The sequence below is a fragment of the Hylobates moloch genome, unplaced genomic scaffold (assembly GCF_009828535.3).
Source record: "Hylobates moloch isolate HMO894 unplaced genomic scaffold, HMol_V3 SCAFFOLD_2, whole genome shotgun sequence".
In the NCBI taxonomy this organism is placed as follows: Eukaryota; Metazoa; Chordata; class Mammalia; order Primates; family Hylobatidae; genus Hylobates; species Hylobates moloch.
This window is the reverse complement of record NW_026652277.1, coordinates 163,439,983-163,457,659: the sequence shown is the minus strand read 5'-3', so window position 1 is coordinate 163,457,659 and position 17,677 is coordinate 163,439,983. Positions and strand designations below refer to the sequence as shown.

General features: G+C 38.7%; 1 protein-coding gene across 10 annotated transcripts in view; it reads left to right on the top strand.

Moving 5' to 3' along the window:
- TFB1M (transcription factor B1, mitochondrial) overlaps nt 1-17,677 on the top strand; it is a 62,075-nt gene that overhangs the window by 17,942 nt on the left and 26,456 nt on the right. For all 10 annotated transcript variants that reach the window (XR_004249282.2, XR_004249280.1, XM_032161062.2 and 7 more), the window contains one exon: nt 12,323-12,442. Coding sequence is in view for 8 of the 10 variants with exons in the window: in XM_032161062.2 (XP_032016953.2) it covers nt 12,323-12,442 (120 nt within the window). In the remaining 2 variants the exon portion in view is untranslated. The remainder of the gene's footprint in view (nt 1-12,322; nt 12,443-17,677) is intronic.

The window sequence follows — 17,677 nt, the reverse complement described above, 5'->3', positions numbered from 1 at the left end:
GGAGGCCGAGACAGGCGGATCACGAGGTCAGGAGTTTGAAACCAGCCTGGCCAACGTGGTGAAACCCCATCTCTACTAAAAATACAAGAAAAAAAAAACTAGCTGGGTGTGGTGGTGGCCGCCTGTAATCCCAGCTACTAGGGAGGCTGAGCCAGGAGAATTGCTTGAACCCAGGAGGCAGAGGTTGCAGTGAGCCAAGATCACGCCACTGCACTCCAGCTTGGGTGACAGAGCAAGACTCTGTCTCGGGGGAAATAGTGAGAATAATGATAAGGGAAAAATCTGTACATGTTCAGTACAGATACAACCATTCTTTTTTTATTCCCTGAATATTTTTGATCTGGGGTTGGTTGGATCCATGGATATGGAACTCACAGACACCGAGGGATGACTGTATAATGTACATGGATGGCTTAATAAAGGGCACTCCTGAATCCCCACCCCCCACATGGGTAATTGAATCACTGGTACCTTTGAAACCCCATTATATCCCTCACTCTGATTGCATCTCCTTTCCATCCCAGGCTACTAAGGTGATCACTACTGTGAATTTTGGATTTATTCCCTTGCATAGTCTTATCACATAGATTTATATTCCTATGATGAATACACTTTAGTTTTTGTCCTTTTTTTTTTCTTGAGACGGAGTCTTGCTCTGCCTCCTAGGCTGGAGTACAGTGGCACGATCTTGGCTCACTGCAACCTCTATCTACATATAGCTTAAAAATTACAATCCTTACTTTTATATCACAATACTACAACTTAGTCCATAAATATTTGTTTATATCATAACAATAACAACTACTTTGACTGGCAGCATTCACTGCCAGATACTCATATTAGGCACTCTGCACTGATTATTTCTATTCCTCACAAATGTCCTTCAAGGGCGGTATTATTGGCCAAATCTGGATGTAGTAAACTCAGCCTATTAACCTGACCAAGCTCTCAAAACTAGCAGTACTGGAATTCCACTAGGTCTAGCTTACTTGGAAGTCTACTGCCTCCACTAGTGTCAATAAAAAGGAACCTGTTACAACTCTCATAATATAACTAAGTTATTTTTCTACTAAGTCAGAGGAGAGAATAGTGTTGAGAACTGGCTGGGCGTGGTGGCTCACACTTGTAATCCCAGCACTTTGGGAGGTTGAGGCGGATGGATCATCTGAGGTCAGGAGTTCGAGACCAGCTTGGCCAACATGGTGAAACCTCGTCTGTACTAAAAATACAAAAATTAGCCGGGCATGATGGCGGGCGCCTGTAACCCCAGCTACTCGGAAGGCTGAGGCGGGAGAATCATTTGAACCCAGAAGGTGGAGGTTGCAGTGAGCCGAGATTGTGCCACTGCACTGCAGCCTGGGTGACAGAGTGAGACTCTGTCTCAAAAGAGAAAAAAAAAAGAATAGTGTTGAGAACTAAAAGGCCTGTCCACTCCTTATGAACTGTTAGATTATGAAGCCTATCACCATAATTCATTAAAAAAAAAAAGAATATTGAGGAGCTAGCTAATAGCTCAGTATTTCCCAAACTTGAGAAATGTGCAGACTAGCTGAAAAAAAAGATTAAGCGTGGAACCCCAGAAATATGTGGATTCTCAGGGATCTACAGAGGCTAATAGAGAAAAGCTAGCTTGAGAAACTTAAGAAACAGGTTGTATTCTGTCGTGAAAACAATTTTGGTTCTGAATTTGCATTGCAAAAGACATTGTCTTGTAAATAATTTCATTAACAGTGAAATGAAAACACAAAATTAAAAAAATTCTAACTTAAAAGCTACATACTACAGACTCTAATAGTTTAAGAGACACTAAAGTAGACCAATTAATTAGCCTAATTTTAAGAACCTCAGAGGTTGTCTGTTTTGCAGACAGAAAGTATTTTGGGTTCAAATTTTGGGAACTACACTAGAGAGCTTAATAAGAGTAAAGTTCAGCAGTAATTCAGTTCAACTAGTCAGAACAGGATTGTAATAGTTCAATGGTAGTGAAAGTTCTGCCATTAAAGCTTGATTGAGTTAGTTAAAAGATTGAGAAACAGAAGGGATAGCAGATTCTCACAGGAAAAAATCCCAGAAGTGGTTGTAAGTAAGCCCCTCGTTGTATCACAAAAGAAATTCTGTATATCTGATTCTTGGAGTTTTGATTGAGAATAAGTAATGAATGTTAGTGAATTTCTTCTGAGCATTAATCTCCCTCTCTGAACCACCCAGGAATCTGCCCAACCTCTGTTTTTAGCACTTAGCTTATCTTACCTTGTGTTGCAATTATGTGCATCCAGGACTTTCTCTTCTTGCATGCAGAAGGTTTAGTTAGAGTACTAGCCTTGAATTAGTAGTTTATCATCTCATCTCTGTAAAAACTCTTCCTCTTTCTTATTTGAGAAAATGGATTTTTTTTTTTTTTTTTTTTTTTTTTTTTTACATGGAATCTTGCTCTGTAACCCAGGCTGGAGTGCAGTGGCGTGATCTCGGCTCACTGCAAGCTCCGCCTCCTGGGTTCATGCCATTCTCCTGCCTCAGCCTCCCAAGTAGCTGGGACTACAGGCGCCCGCCACCACGCCTGGCTAATTTTTTGTATTTTTATTAGAGACGAGGTTTCACCATGTTAGCCAGGATGGTCTCTATCTCCTGACCTTGTGATCCGCCCGCCTTGGCCTCCCAAAGTGCTGGGATTACAGGCGTGAGCCACTGTGCCCAGCCTAGTTTTGTCCACTTTTGACAACTGGGTTCATATATTATGTATTCTGTACGTATTCATATAGTATATGTTCTTTTTATCCTGAACATTATTTGTAGGATTCACTGATGTTGCTCATGACTGTGGTTTATTTAGGTAGCTATATATACTACCCACTATTTGACTGTGTAAGATCCTTATCTATTCATTCTCATGTTCGCGGACCATGAATTAGTTTCAGTGTTCTGTTTTTACAAACAAAACTGTCATAAACATTCCATACTGTGTCAGTTGGGGCACATGGGCAACATTTCTCTAGGGTATTTACCTGGGAGTGGAACTGCAAATCTTCACCCCTGCATAGATAATGCTGAATTCATCTCTGAAATCATCACGCCTGTTTATATTCCCACCAGCAGTGTGTATGAGTTCATTTTGCTCCATATTCTTGCCAGTACTCACTTTTGCCAGACTTGTACATTTTTATTAATATCAGGGTAATGGAATGTCATTGTGTTTTATTTTGTCCTTGCTGGTTTGTAGCAAAATTGGGCATTATTGTGTGTTTACTGACCTTTTTGGGTTCCTTGTTTTTAGTGCTTGCTTTTTGCTCACCTTTCTTTTGGGTTGCTTATCTTTTTCTTACTGATTTGGAGGAGTTCTCACATACTCTTTAGTACTCTTCATACTAGTCCTTAGTTAAATGCGTTGAGCATTTCTTCTACTCTATGGCATGTCGTTATTTTCTTTTTATGGTGTCTTTTGAAGAGCAGGCATTCTTAATTTTAAATTTATGTCTAGTGCTTTTTGGGTTTTGTTGAGGAAACCCTTTTTATATCTTGAGTTCATGAAGATATTCTTCTGTTATCTTCTAGAAGCTTTATGTTTACCTTTCACATTTATATCTATAGTCCACTTGGGGTTGATCTCTCTGTATAGTGAAGTAGAAGCCAATTTTACTATTTTTAACATATGGGTCCCAATTAACCTAGCTCCATTTACTCACAAGTCAGCTTTCGTTGAATCCTGTCAGCACCTCTGTCAGCATTGGTCTGGTTAGAGACATCATGTAAGCATTGGTCTGATTAGAGACATCAAGAAAAAAATGACATGAAATCCAGGAAGCAGAGGGCCCCCTACAGGACAGAGAGAAACGAGTCCTCAGGAAGAACAGCCAGTCCAGATTGGAGCCAATTAAAAGGGGAATTTGATAAAACTACTGTCAAGTTTGCATAGAATCAAAAAAAAGTTACAAAAACTCAGGAGAGTTTAAGATTGAATTCATGATAAATAAATAGAAAACTAAATATAACGGAGTGAATCAAGGGAAATGTACCATTATTGGAATGAGAAATATAAAAATACTATTTGGAGATAATTATTTTGAAAACCTAAGAAAAAATGAGAGATATATATAAAAATAACTACAAAACCTAACTGAGAATCTCAAGGGTCACTAAGATAAATCCAGAGAAATATCATGGCCCCAGAAGGAAAAATGATTATTGTAAAGATGCTAATTTTTCCAAGAATTCTGTATATCTAATTATAATCCTCAAAGAATTTATCTTGAAATATGCTGTTCTAAGGATCATCTGGAGGAATAGACCTGCAACAATACATAAGAAGTGTTGAAAAGGGAGAGTGATGAGAGAAGACTTCCTTGTCATATGCTAAAATGTATGGTGAAGCTTTAATAATTAAAGCAGTATGAGAAGCAGCACGTGACACAGCAATTACTAGACTAGAAAGCCCAGTGCAGACATCTTAGCAGTATCTGATAATGGTCAGATCAAAAATCAGCAGTGAAGGAAAGAATTAAGTAAATGCATGGATATTTGGTTAACTATTATTTAAAAAAATTATCTCTTAAGTTCCATTTGGGTCTTTGGATCTTCTCTTTCTGTCCTCATTATGTTCATGCCGTCCTTGGCATTTTTGTATGTATGTATGATATTTAAAGTAGATGTTTTGGCCAGGCGTGCTGGCTCACATCTGTAATCTCAACACTTTGGGAGGCTAAGGTGGGAGGATTGCTTGAGCCAGAGTTGGAGACCAGCCTGGGTAACATAGCTCACTATGTTACCTTGTCTCTACAAAAAATAAATAAAAAATTAGCCAGGTCCAGTGCTGCATGCCTGTGGTCTCGGATACTCAGAAGGCTGAAGTGGGAGGATCAGCCCAGGAGATCAAATTGCAGTGAGCCATGATCATGTCACTGCACTCCAGCCTGGGCGACAGAGCAAGACCCTGTCTCAAAAAATTGAACAAATAAATAAAGTAGCTGTTTTAAGATCCTTGCCTGCTAATTTCATTACCTCTATCATTTCTGTACTCTTTTAGTGATTGATTTCCCCTTCCTTGCTATAGGTTGCATTTTTCTGTTTCTTTGAAAGCCTGGTAATTTCTGACAAAACATCAGGTATTGTGAGAGTTTTATTTTTTTAAATGCTGATGAGGGCTGGATTTTGTGATATTGGGTTGAGTGTTGGGTTTGTTGTGACACATAGATAAGATTGCTTGAGGCTTTTATTGTTCTGGTGGATCCAGGGTAGCTTTTAATGTGGGGCTAGTTGAGCCCCAGTACTATGTCATGACCTTTCTGAGGAAGGCACCCAACGCCCTGCATGTTTCAGGGCCTCTTGAGCCATGTGAGCCCCAGTTGCTCCTGCCTTCCCCTGGTTCTAGTTCAGGTTCCCAAGCCTCAGGCAGCTGCAGATCAGGGCTCAGCAGGGGACCTGGGGGGCCCTTTTGCTACCTCAGAGCTCTGCCTCACATTCTCTCTCCCTCTCCTGTTCCTGTCTCCCCCACCCCCTGCTCCTGCACACATGTGAGCACCGCGTGTGTGTGTTTTCCATATCTCTGGTAGTCTACCCCAAAAATTCTGCCTGCTGAGGCCTCCCAGATCTCCAGCTCTGGCTCCCCAAGGCCAGGAGACCTCTAGGCTCAGTTTAAGCTGCCCCCGCCTCTGCTACAGCCCGAGAAGGGCCTCCAGTCCTCTGCAGGCTGGGCATCTAAGGCTCATCTCCTTTCCATTTCAGTGATGACTGAAATTTCCTGCTCTGCCTGTTGTCCTGTTTATGCAAACTCTCGTTTCCTATGACTTATTCAGCTTTATTGTTGTTTCAGAACAAAACTTTTTAATACCAGAATTTGTTTGAAATCGATACATTCTACTACTACTGTATAAGCTTAATTCTTTAAATGCATTCCTCTCAGATAATTTGAGTGTATCACAAAAATTTCATTTCTCAGATCTCTCTCTCTCTTTTTATCCTTGTTCCTGTTTAGAGGAATCATTTCCAAGGAGGGCACTTTTGCCTTATCTGCTCCTCAGGGGCATTTGGCAATGTCTGACGTGTTTTTGGTTGTCATATCCAGGAGGGGGCTTCTGGTCTCTAGTGGATAGAAGGTTAGGGATGCTGAGAAGCATCCTTCAGTGCACAGCAGAGCTTTCCACAGTGAAGAAGCACCCAACATTAATTAGCCCAAGATGTCAGTCATGCTAAGGTTAAAAAACTTTCCCATAGATGATTTGGCCATAAAATCTTTCTCTCAGGACTCTTGGAACTTCCCATCATAAAAATGTAGGACCCTTTCCTGTTTGTTAGGAACCCTGAGGCGGTATCACCACTTTTCTTAAGGTCTTTGTCATTTCCTCTTCATGAACCTGCTAAGTCTCTTGGGTTGGATTGAATTGGGCCCATGCTGAGTTTTCTTTGTCATTTTTCTCAACCTTTGGATATGTTGGTTCTGACAGAAAACATTCTTGTTTCCTCTGCACTTACACAACTTCTGACACCAGATGTGTGGGTTTTTTCCACACCAAGCAATCTCCAGTTCTCCAGACACCAGCTGGGCATCCTGCAGTTTCATTCAATTCCGACACTGTCCACTTGTTCTTAGTGTTAGATCCCACAAGTTAAGGACCAAGTCCCACAAGACTGCCCCTCGCTTCAGATGACAGTTACAAATCTGGGCCTCTAGAAGTTCTGAGCGACCAGCTATAAAATAAATCAGAGGTTCCCATGACCCCCTCCTCAGATTGAATCATTTGTCAGAATGGCTCAAAAACTCAGGGAAACACTTTACCTACGCTTAAGTAACAGGTAATCGTTGGTCTCAGTGACTAGCCCCATCTTGAGCTACCTAGAGGCGTCATCCTAAGTTATCTCATGACTGTAAACTCTGGGGGACTTGTGAATTTAAAGCAAGACATGCTTATCACTCAGGAAATTTCAAGGGCTTTAGGAGGTGTGTGCAAAGAACCAGAGACAAAGTCCAAATATATTTCTTATTATACCGCATCTGTGGATTTATTTTTCTCAACTGACATGATTATTTTGGTATTTCTGCTCTTGAATAATACAATAGAGATACCAAATACTATGTACTCTATTTGTGTGGGGGGAAACACAAAGAAACAGAGGCTTAAGAAGAGGTGGAGTAATATTTTCGGTGACTTAGAACGTCAGTTGTGGTTATTAATAATAGTGTTGCTTCGATTTCACCATATGCAATTCTTTAACAAAAAAAAAGTTGATTTTAGTTCAATTTTAGCATGAATATTGAGAAGAGTTTATATCGAGTCTATAACTTACGGAATGCCTTAGAAGTCTAGGTAACACTGGTCCTCTGATTTTCACATGTTGCAAGTGAAAGTTTCAGTGGGAGAATATATACTGTATTAGTCCATTCTTTTCTTTTCTTTTTTTTTTTTTTTTTTGAGACTGAGTCTCGCTCTGTCACCCAGGCTGGAGTGCAGTGGCCCGATCTTGCTCACTTCAAGCCCCACCTCCCAGGCTCACGCCATTCTCCTGCCTCAGCCTCCCGAGTAGCTGGGACTACAGACGCCTGTCACCACGCCCGGCTAATTTTTTTGTATTTTTTTAGTAGAGACGGGGTTTCACCGTGTTAGCCAGGATGGTCTCAATCTCCTGACCTTGTGATCCACTCACCTCGGCCTCCCAAAGTGCTGGGATTACAGGCGTGAGCCACCGTGCCTGGTCCCTGTATTAGTCCATTCTATGCACTGCTATAAAGAGATACCTGAGACTGGATAATTTATTTAAAAAAAAAAGGTTTAATTGGCTCACATGTCTGCAACTCTACAGGAAGCATGGCTGGGGAGGCCTCAGGAAACTTACAATCATGGCGGAAGGCAAAGGGGAAGCAGGCACGGTTTATGTGGCTGGAGCAGGGAGAAGGGGGGGGGGAGGTGCTACACACTTTACAACAACCAGTTCTCGTGAGAACTCACTCACTGTCGTGAGAACAGCAAGAAGGAAGTCTGCCCCTTTGATCCAATCACCTTTCACCAGGCCCCTCCTCCAGCGTTGGGGATTACAATTTGACAAGAGATTTGGGCAGGGACACTAATTCACACCATTTCATATAGCAGCTTTTTCTTATATGCCATTTGCTCTTGACATGGTTGTATATGTAATTTTGTATGTTAGCCACAGAAAGCTCTTTTTAACATTTACTTTGTTTGTGAATTACAAAACAATAAATGAGCACCGTTGTCTTATTCCTGTCTCTAGCACTACAGGATCTAAGTGTAAGAATTCAGCTCATATGCATTAAGGGACATATAGACAATATAAAGTTACAGCTCATATAATATAATCAGACTGTTAAGCAGTAAGTGAGAACTAATCCCATCTAACCTCATTTTATTAATATAAATGATGAACTGAGTCTCAAAATGGTTTAATGCCTTCCAGAAGGTCATGGAGTAGTTACAGGGAAGGCTGAACCTGAGTACAGGTAGTGTGTTTTCTGCTAAAGTCATGATGTGCAAGTTCTTGATGTTGCTGGCCCTGTGTTCTTTTCTTTCTGGGTCCAGCATCAGCCTCTTTTTCTCCTACCATCTCCAGAGGACCCTGGCTGTTTATGGGCACATCCCAAGCAGGGAGGGAGTCACCCTCTCCATTAATTACAGTACATAGTTCTCATTGTCCCTGATATATGGCTGTGTAGCTTCTCAAGTGTAAGCCTAATTTTTCTCCTTGTACTTAAAATTATTTTAGATTAATAAGAAAAAAAAAAACCACTGTCCTTGTAAATTCTTTGACCCCTTGTTTTTCTCATACTCCATCAAAATGCTTTTTAAAAGCTCAAGGTTTAGAGGTTTCCTTTTAAAGAAAAATTAACTGGTTTGGTTTCCTGACCTTTTGTTGCTAAAATCATCTATCTTGTAATGGATGTTGAATTTTCATAGCTTTCCCGATAGTATATCTATCACAGAAACAGTAATGTATATTTGAGGTTGATAGACCATTTCAGTTTTATGCTAGCTTTGAATGAAATCTTTTGTAGAGCTTTCTGGTCTGTGATTTGAATTTTTCCTTAAAGAGTTAGGGACAGCTATGTGTGCTGCTTTTTTCTAAATTGAAATATATGATTCCCATGTTTTCATCTCTACAGCCTGGGGATATATGCTACAAAGATTGAATTGAATGGGTCAGGTTAATGGATTGGACACACATTCCCCTGACGTTTCTGGATGTGTTCTAAGTGAAATATACTTAAATAAGATCTTTTTTGAATTGTGCCAGTTGGATATTAAAATTTGCAATGCATTTTGAATTTTTGAATTTTCTGCCAGTAGTAAGATTAAGCTCCTTTTTTACTTTATGAAGAACTAGAAATATTTTTGACCACTTGATCCATAAGCTTATTCTTTAACTTAAGTCTCTACTTCTGTCATTTTTTGTAGCTGTATGAGAGTATATGTGTCTTGGTTTTACATTTTAGTAAGAAAGATTGTATTTTGTCTTACATGCTATGGTAACTCATCACTTATCTTGAGTACGGCATCCCAATAATTTCAACTCTCCAAACAGACAAGAGCCAGACAGTTTAAAATAAAAAGGTCAGGGGGAAGGGGTATGAGATGAAAGGTTGGCTTTGTGTACAATCTATAACTTTGCCCATAGGAAGTTTCTTCCATACCTCACACAGAACCTATTTTTTAATCTTCCTTAAGGCAAAGCTCTAATAAGGTAAATTATATGGTTTTCATGTCCACAGCAGGCTACAAGCAGCAAAGGAAAAGAAGTGATTAGACTATGTGTGTGCATTGCAGTGAAGCAGGGAAGAGCAAACCCAACAGCTGCAAACCAGCTCAGAAAGCACTGTGTCTTTTACTGTTGAGCAGTGGGGCCCCCTGCCTGCCTACCTAGCCCCAGGATTATTCCAGTAATCATTGGTGTTTGTAATGTTGCCCGTGAATCATTCAGAAGAGGGTTAGAATGTCCTCTGAGCTCTTAAGAACACAGAGAAGCAAGATACATTTTAGAAAGATAAGCATCCCTAAATTTTTTTACCCACCACTCAGCTCTGTTCAATTTTAATATATTGCCATATTTTTTATATCTTTTTTAAAGAAATAAAATATTGTTGATATGTTTGGAGCCCTCTTCTGTCCCCTTTCTTTCCCTCCTATGAGTTGTACTATCTTAAACTTCATCATCATTATTTCCATACATATTTTATCCTTGCACTGCAGATAAATACACCACACACACATACACACACACACACACACACACTCAGAGAGAGAGTAAATGATAGGAGTAATTTTTTCAAGATTTTATACAAATAGCATTATACTGTACAAATTTTCTGTGACTGGATTATTTTTTATTCCATTTTGGGATTCAATCTCGTATTCCATTATCAAAATTATCACAGTTTATTTTTTCTTTCACCTGTTGATTTGTATTATTTTTTCATTTCTGGACATTACACATAATGCCATAATGAACATTTTTATACCTATCGCCTGTGTAAGTATGTACGCCGTGCTCTAGGATATGTTCTTAGAGACCTAGAGGGTCATGAGGTTTTACACAGCTTCAGCTCTACTGTGTATTGCCAAATTATACTACAAATGCTTGTACAGATTTCCTCTCTCACTAGCAGTATCTGAAAGTTCCTGTAGCTGCAGATATTCTCCAGTATCAGGTTCTGTGAGGTTTTTTTTTTAAATTGTTCATTTCATGTGTATGAAATTATATCTGATGTTCTAATTTGCATATTCCTACTTTGTACTGTGGTGGAGCATAGTTTATATTATGGTTTATTTGGATTTCTCTTATGTGAGTTGCCTTATATATTCTGTTAGCTGTTTATCTTATGATTATTGATGTATAGGAATTTCATCTGTATTCTGAACACTAAGTTTCAAATACTTTCTCTTAGTCTGTGCCTTATAAACATTTATAATGTTCTTATTATACAGAAATTAAGAATTTTAGTAAAGTACAGTAGTTTTTGTTGTTGTTGTTATTGAGGAGGGCGTCTTGCTGTGTTGCCCAGGCTGGTCTTGAACTCCTGGCCTCTGGCAGTCCTCGTGTTTTGGTTTCTCAAAGCACTGGAATTACAGGCATGAGCCACTGTTCCCAGCCAAGAGCAAAAAAAAAAAAAAAAAAGACATATATATATATTTTGTCCCCAAAGCAGAGCTATAGAAGAAAAGATATACATACCTACATATATTTTAGAAAGATGTATATACATATATATATGTGTGTGTGTGTGTGTATGTCTGTCTTTTCTTATATAGCCCTGCTTTTGCGTCTTTAGGAAATTCTTCCCTACCATGGAGGTCATAGATATTTACTTATAAAAATTTTAAAGTTTTGCTTTTCACTTACTGTTAATTTGCTTAGAGTTTATTTTTGGTTATGGCATGAGATAAGGACCTACTGTTTTCTCCTATGGACATCTAATTATACCGGTGTCACTTATTGAATGATCCTTCCTTTTCTGTTAGCAGTTGCTACATCGCATCTATCATGTGTTAAATATCTGCATGTGCTTGGGTCTGTTTCTAAGGCATTTGTTTTATTGATCTGTCTGGGCCTGCATCAATTTTGATGTCTGGTAGGGTGAGCTCCCCTATCATTGTTGGTATTCTTCAGGAGTGTCCTGGCCATTCTTGGCCTTATATAAATTTTACATGGAATTCAATTTTAAATGTATATATAATACATATGGAAATTAATTTTTTAAATCCTGTTGGACTTTTAATTGAAATTGCATTGCATTTATGAATTAATTTAAATATACCTAATTAATTGCAAAACAAAAATGTTTGAGTGCTTAAAAAATAAATTACTAGGTTTTTACAAAAATTATTTGTCAAGAACAGCCAATTCCCCAAGGGTTCTCAATACTCAAGGTTTTATTATATTAAGTGAATTTGAAAAGCACACCATTCAAAATGTTCATTCATATATTGGAGTGATTCAGAAAATTAAGTGATTAAGCATCTTTCATTTTTCATTATGCTTGCTAACTTCTTCATCAAGTATTTATCAATTGCTTGTTTTATGTAGGACCTTCTGCTATAGAATATAACAGTGGTTCGAAAATCCCAACAGCCAATGGTAGAGCAAATGTTCTTATTTTTGTAGTGCATTATATTTGACATAATTCACACTTCTTAGGTGTACCTCAGTTGATGTTGGAGGAAAATATTCCCCATGTTTGCTGTGTGTCATGTGTCAGATAGCCCACCCTTTTCAAATTTGCCTCATAAAGTCCACCTAGTGTTCAGAAATAATGGAATGTTGACTCTTTTTCATCTAATCAGGCGGGACTAATTATTTGCTAAAATCCATTTTTGTCTCTCGCTAGAGACTTGCGGCCAATACAGGAAGCAAACAGCGTAGTCGCCTCTCTGTTATGGCTCAGTACCTCTGCAATGTTCGACACATCTTTACAATTCCAGGACAAGCTTTTGTCCCCAAACCAGAGGTAAGTTTCTGCTTATTTGTTGTAGTATATCAGAATTAGGACGTTTGTTCCCCTGAGGATGTGTCATAGGAAATAACCTCTAGGATCTAACATTTGTTTATGTGCAAACTGACACTATACTTTACTTCTCCTGAATAAGAACCACAAAAATCGTAGTATGAATAGCTAGTTCTTACTATAATTGTTCTCCTTAGATAGGGTGACTAAATGTTTAGGTTCATGCATGTTACCCTGGTGGCAGTATCATTCATCATCTATGTCTTCATGATGTTACTCTTAAAGTATCCCTGTACGGAAGGTAAGTTACACGGTCACCCAATATTTAAGAAAAGAAAGAAAATACTTTTGTGATTTCTGGTAGAGACTTCTAACTAAAGCTACATCAAACATTATTTACTTAACACTTTTTTGGGAGACCTTATTATGGTAGCATTATTTGTGGCAAATCATCTGTGGAAAAAACAGTTGGATATTAAACTAGGCTTTGACTATTATATGCTAGTTATGTGAGTAAGCGCTAGTTACAGAAACAGAGTTTCTCTGCCAAAAATTAAAATTAAAAAAACTGGTGTCTATTTTAGCAAAACCACTGCTTGGTGAGTTACTACAAGATGTGTACTATTAAAAACTCATCTTTTTCTTCAGTGAATGTATATTGAGCATTTACTGCTTGAAAATGGGGTTAGGTAGCAAGGGGAGTCAACAGGGATATGAACCTAATCTGATGCAGAGTCTGCCTTCAGGGAGTTCACACCCTCATGAGGAATAGAAATTTCTCACTGATCCCTAAAACTCAAATATAAGGTCTTGCAGAGTTTCCCTTGCATCATGTATCCTTCATAAATAACAAGAGATAGCATGGAAAAAAATGCAATATGTGACTATAGATTTAGATTTAGATTCTAGATTTAGAATGGAGACCCTAACCAATAGTGTTAGATCTACTTGTCTGTCTTGAAGATGGCTAAGCGATCTCCATGCTCTTTGCTGCCATCTTCATACTTTTTTGCCATTTGGCCAGTTAGCTGAGCGTTCAGGTGACTAGGAAGTCAGGCCATCTTCCGCTTACGTAACAGACATAAATGTCAGCTTTTTCTAAATCGAGCTCAGGGAGCTTGCTATTGGTGCCACCGCCCTTCAGCATCTCAGACTTCAGAGACATTGCGAATGACTTCTCCCAGAATAATTAGATCCAAGACAGAATTTGATGACTGGAGATATCTTATAGGTTATCTTTAAATTTATTTTTTTTATTTTTTTATTCATTAATTTTATAATATTTATTGAGCTATTAGTATATTCTTTTTTTTATTTTTTTATTATTATACTTTAGGTTCTAGGGTACATGTGCACAATGTGCAGGTTTGTTACATATGTATCCATGTGCCATGTTGTTTTGCTGCACCCATTAACTCGTCATTTAGCATTAGGTACATCTCCTAATGCTGTCCCTCCCCCCTCCCCCCACCCCACAACCGTCCCCGGAGTGTGATGTTCCCCTTCCTGTGTCCATGAGTTGTCATTGTTCAATTCCCACCTATGAGTGAGAACATGCGGTGTTTGGTTTTTTGTCCTTGCGATAGTTTACTGAGAATGATGTTTTCCAGTTTCATCCATGTCCCTACAAAGGACGTGAACTCATCATTTTTTACGGCTGCATAGTATTCTATGGTGTATATGTGCCACATTTTCTTAATCCAGTCTATCGTTGTTGGACATTTGGGTTGGTTCCAACTCTTTGCTATTGTGAATAGTGCCGCAATAAACATACGTGTGCATGTGTCTTTATAGCAGCATGATTTATAGTCCTTTGGGTATATACCCAGTAATGGGCTTATTTTCCCATCCTCTCAGACCTTTTTTCCTGATTTTTAATGATGGCCTTCTAATGGTTGAGTGGTATCTCTTGTGTTTTGAGTGATGATGAGCATTTTTTCATGTGTTTTTTGGCTGCATAAATGTCTTCTTTTGAGAAGTGTCTGTTCATGTCCTTCGCCCACTTTTTGATGGGGTTGTTTGTTTTTTTCTTGTAAATTTGTTTGAGTTCATTGTAGATTCTGGATATTAGCCCTTTGTCAGATGAGTAGGTTGCAAAAATTTTCTCCCATTCTGTAGGTTGCCTGTTCACTCTGATGGTAGTTTCTTTTGCTGTACAGAAGCTCTTTAGTTTGATTAGATCCCATTTGTCAATTTTGGCTTTTGTTGCCATTGCTTTTGGTGTTTTAGACATGAAGTGCTTGCCCACGCCTATGTCCTGAATGGTATTTCCTAGGTTTTCTTGTAGGATTTTAATGGTTTTAGGTCTAACATTTAAGTCTTTAATCCATCTTGAATTAATTTTTGTATAAGGTGTAAGGAAGGGATCCAGTTTCAGCTTTCTACATTTGTGCTTTCAGGGACTTTCTCTCCTAGTACAGGTGGCCATTATAATGAAAAAAATAAATAAAAATAAAAAAATAAAAAACCAGTGACCATGTAGCTTGCTTTCTTCTTGTCATGCACATGTGTGTGCATATAACATTTTAAATAGCGTAAGACTCATTGTATCAACAACCAAGATTCTTACTCATAGGCCTCTATAGTTATGGTTATGACCATTATCCAGAATCTCCAGGCTATTTAAGTTTTACTAACAGGTTCTTAGGATAGATATTAGAATATTTTTAGTGGAAGCTTTCTAACTCTGTTTTAGTTACCTAGTTGAAATTATTTGATGGTGTTTCGAAGTTATTATCCACTTTATCTTTGATTTAGGGGTAAGGTACATATGTAGTTTATCAATTAACATCTACCTTCTCTGGGATTAAGGCCACAAGAAAATATTTATTATTTGGAAAAAAGCTAGCTATGTCTTTGATTCCTTTTTTTATTGAGGGATGTTTACATTTTGGCAAATTAAACATTTTCATAGCAATTTACTTCACATTTTTTATTATGTTGTAACTATTACGTACAGGGGATGTATTTGTAATCCGGAAAAGCACTTATCAAGGACTTATAGGTGTGCACCACCACACCGGCTAGTTTTTGTATTTTTTCATAGACACAGGATTTCGCCATATTGGCCAGGCTGGTCTTGAACTCATGGCCTCAAGTGACCTACCCACTTCAGCCTCCCAAAGTGCCAGGATTACAGGCTAAATTTTAGTTGTAAAAGAATTATCTGCTGCTCTGAAGTAGTTTTACCATATTAGGGCAAAGCAGAAATGTTCTGAAGAAAGCCAGAAAATATTTTGCTGATAGTTACATTGAGCAAATGTTTTAAAAATTCATTTTCTTGGGCCGGGCACGGTGGCTCATGCCTGTAATCCCAGCACTTTGAGAGGCCGAGGCAGGTGGATCACGAAGTCAGGAGATAGAGACCATCCTGGCTAACACGGTGAAACCCCGTCTCTACTAAAAATACAAAAAATTAGCCGGGCATGGTGGCAGGTGCCTGTAGTCCCAGCTACTCGGGAGGCTGAGGCAGGAGAATGGCATGAACCCGGGAGGCGGAGCTTGCAGTGAGCCGAGATCACGCCACTGCACTCCAGCCTGGGTTACAGAGCAAGACTCCATGTAAAAAAAAAAAAAAAAAAAAAAAATTCCATTTTCTCAAATAAGAAAGAGGAAGACTTTTTACAGAGATGAGATGATAAACTACTAATTCAAGGCTAGTACTCTAACTAAACCTTCTGCATGCAAGAAGAGAAAGTCCTGGATGCACAAAATTGCAACACAAGGTAAAATAAGCTAAGTGCTAAAAATGGAGGTTGGGCAGGTTCCTGGGTGGTTCAGAGAGGGAGATTAATGCTCAGAAGAAATTTACTAACATTCATTACTTATTCTCAATCAAAACTCCAAGAATCAGATATAGAGAATTTCTTCTGTGATACAACGAGGGGCTTACTTACAACCACTTCTGGGATTTTTTCCTGTGAGAATCTGCTATCCCTTCTGTTTCTCAATCCTTTAACTAACTCAATCAAGCTTTAATGGCAGAACTTTCACTACCATTGAACTATTACAATCCTGTTCTGACTAGTTGAACTGAATTACTGCTGAACTTTACTCTTATTAAGCTCTCTAGCGTAGTTCCCAAAATTTGAACCCAAAATACTTTCTGTCTGCAAAACAGACAACCTCTGAGGTTCTTAAAATTAGGCTAATTAGGCCGGGCGCGGTGGCTCACGCTTGTAATCCCAGCACTTTGGGAGGCCGAGGCGGGTGGATCAGGAGGTCAGTAGATCGAGACCACGGTGAAACCCCGTCTCTACTAAAAATACAAAAAATTAGCCGGGCGAGGTGGCGGGCGCCTGTAGTCCCAGCTACTCGGCGAGGCTGAGGCAGGAGAATGGCGTGAACCCGGGAGGCGGAGCTTGCAGTGAGCCGAGATCGCGCCACTGCACTCCAGCCTGGGTGAGGGAGCGAGACTCCGTCTCAAAAAAAAAAAAAAAAAAAATTAGGCTAATTAATTGGTCTACTTTAGTGTCTCTTAAACTATTAGAGTCTGTAGTATGTAGCTTTTAAGTTAGAATTTTTTTAATTTTGTGTTTTCATTTCACTGTTAATGAAATTATTTACATTTACAAGACAATGTCTTTTGCAATGCAAATTCAGAACCAAAGTTGTTTTCACGACAGAATACAACCTGTTTCTTAAGTTTCTCAAGCTAGCTTTTCTCTATTAGCCTCTGTAGATCCCTGAGAATCCACATATTTCTGGGGTTCCACGCTTAATCTTTTTTTTCAGCTAGTCTGCACATTTCTCAAGTTTGGGAAATACTGAGCTATTAGCTAGCTCCTCAATTGACACTAGTGGAGGCAGTAGACTTCCAAGTAAGCTAGACCTAGTGGAATTCCAGTACTGCTAGTTTTGAGAGCTTGGTCGGGTTAATAGGCTGAGTTTACTACATCCAGATTTGGCCAATAATACCGCCCTTGAAGGACATTTGTGAGGAATAGAAATAATCAATGCAGAGTGCCTAATATGAGTATCTGGCAGTGAATGCTGCCAGTCAAAGTAGTTGTTATTGTTATGATATAAACAAATATTTATGGACTAAGTTGTAGTATTGTGATATAAAAGTAAGGATTGTAATTTTTAAGCTATATATAGAATTTATATTTAATTTTACCTATTTGGAAGTGTGGTATATAGAACAAGTTACCTCAAACATGGTACAAATTTAAAGCATAAATAGTGTTCATTAAATCGTTGATGAATTAATGATATATCCATGACATATAAAGAAAA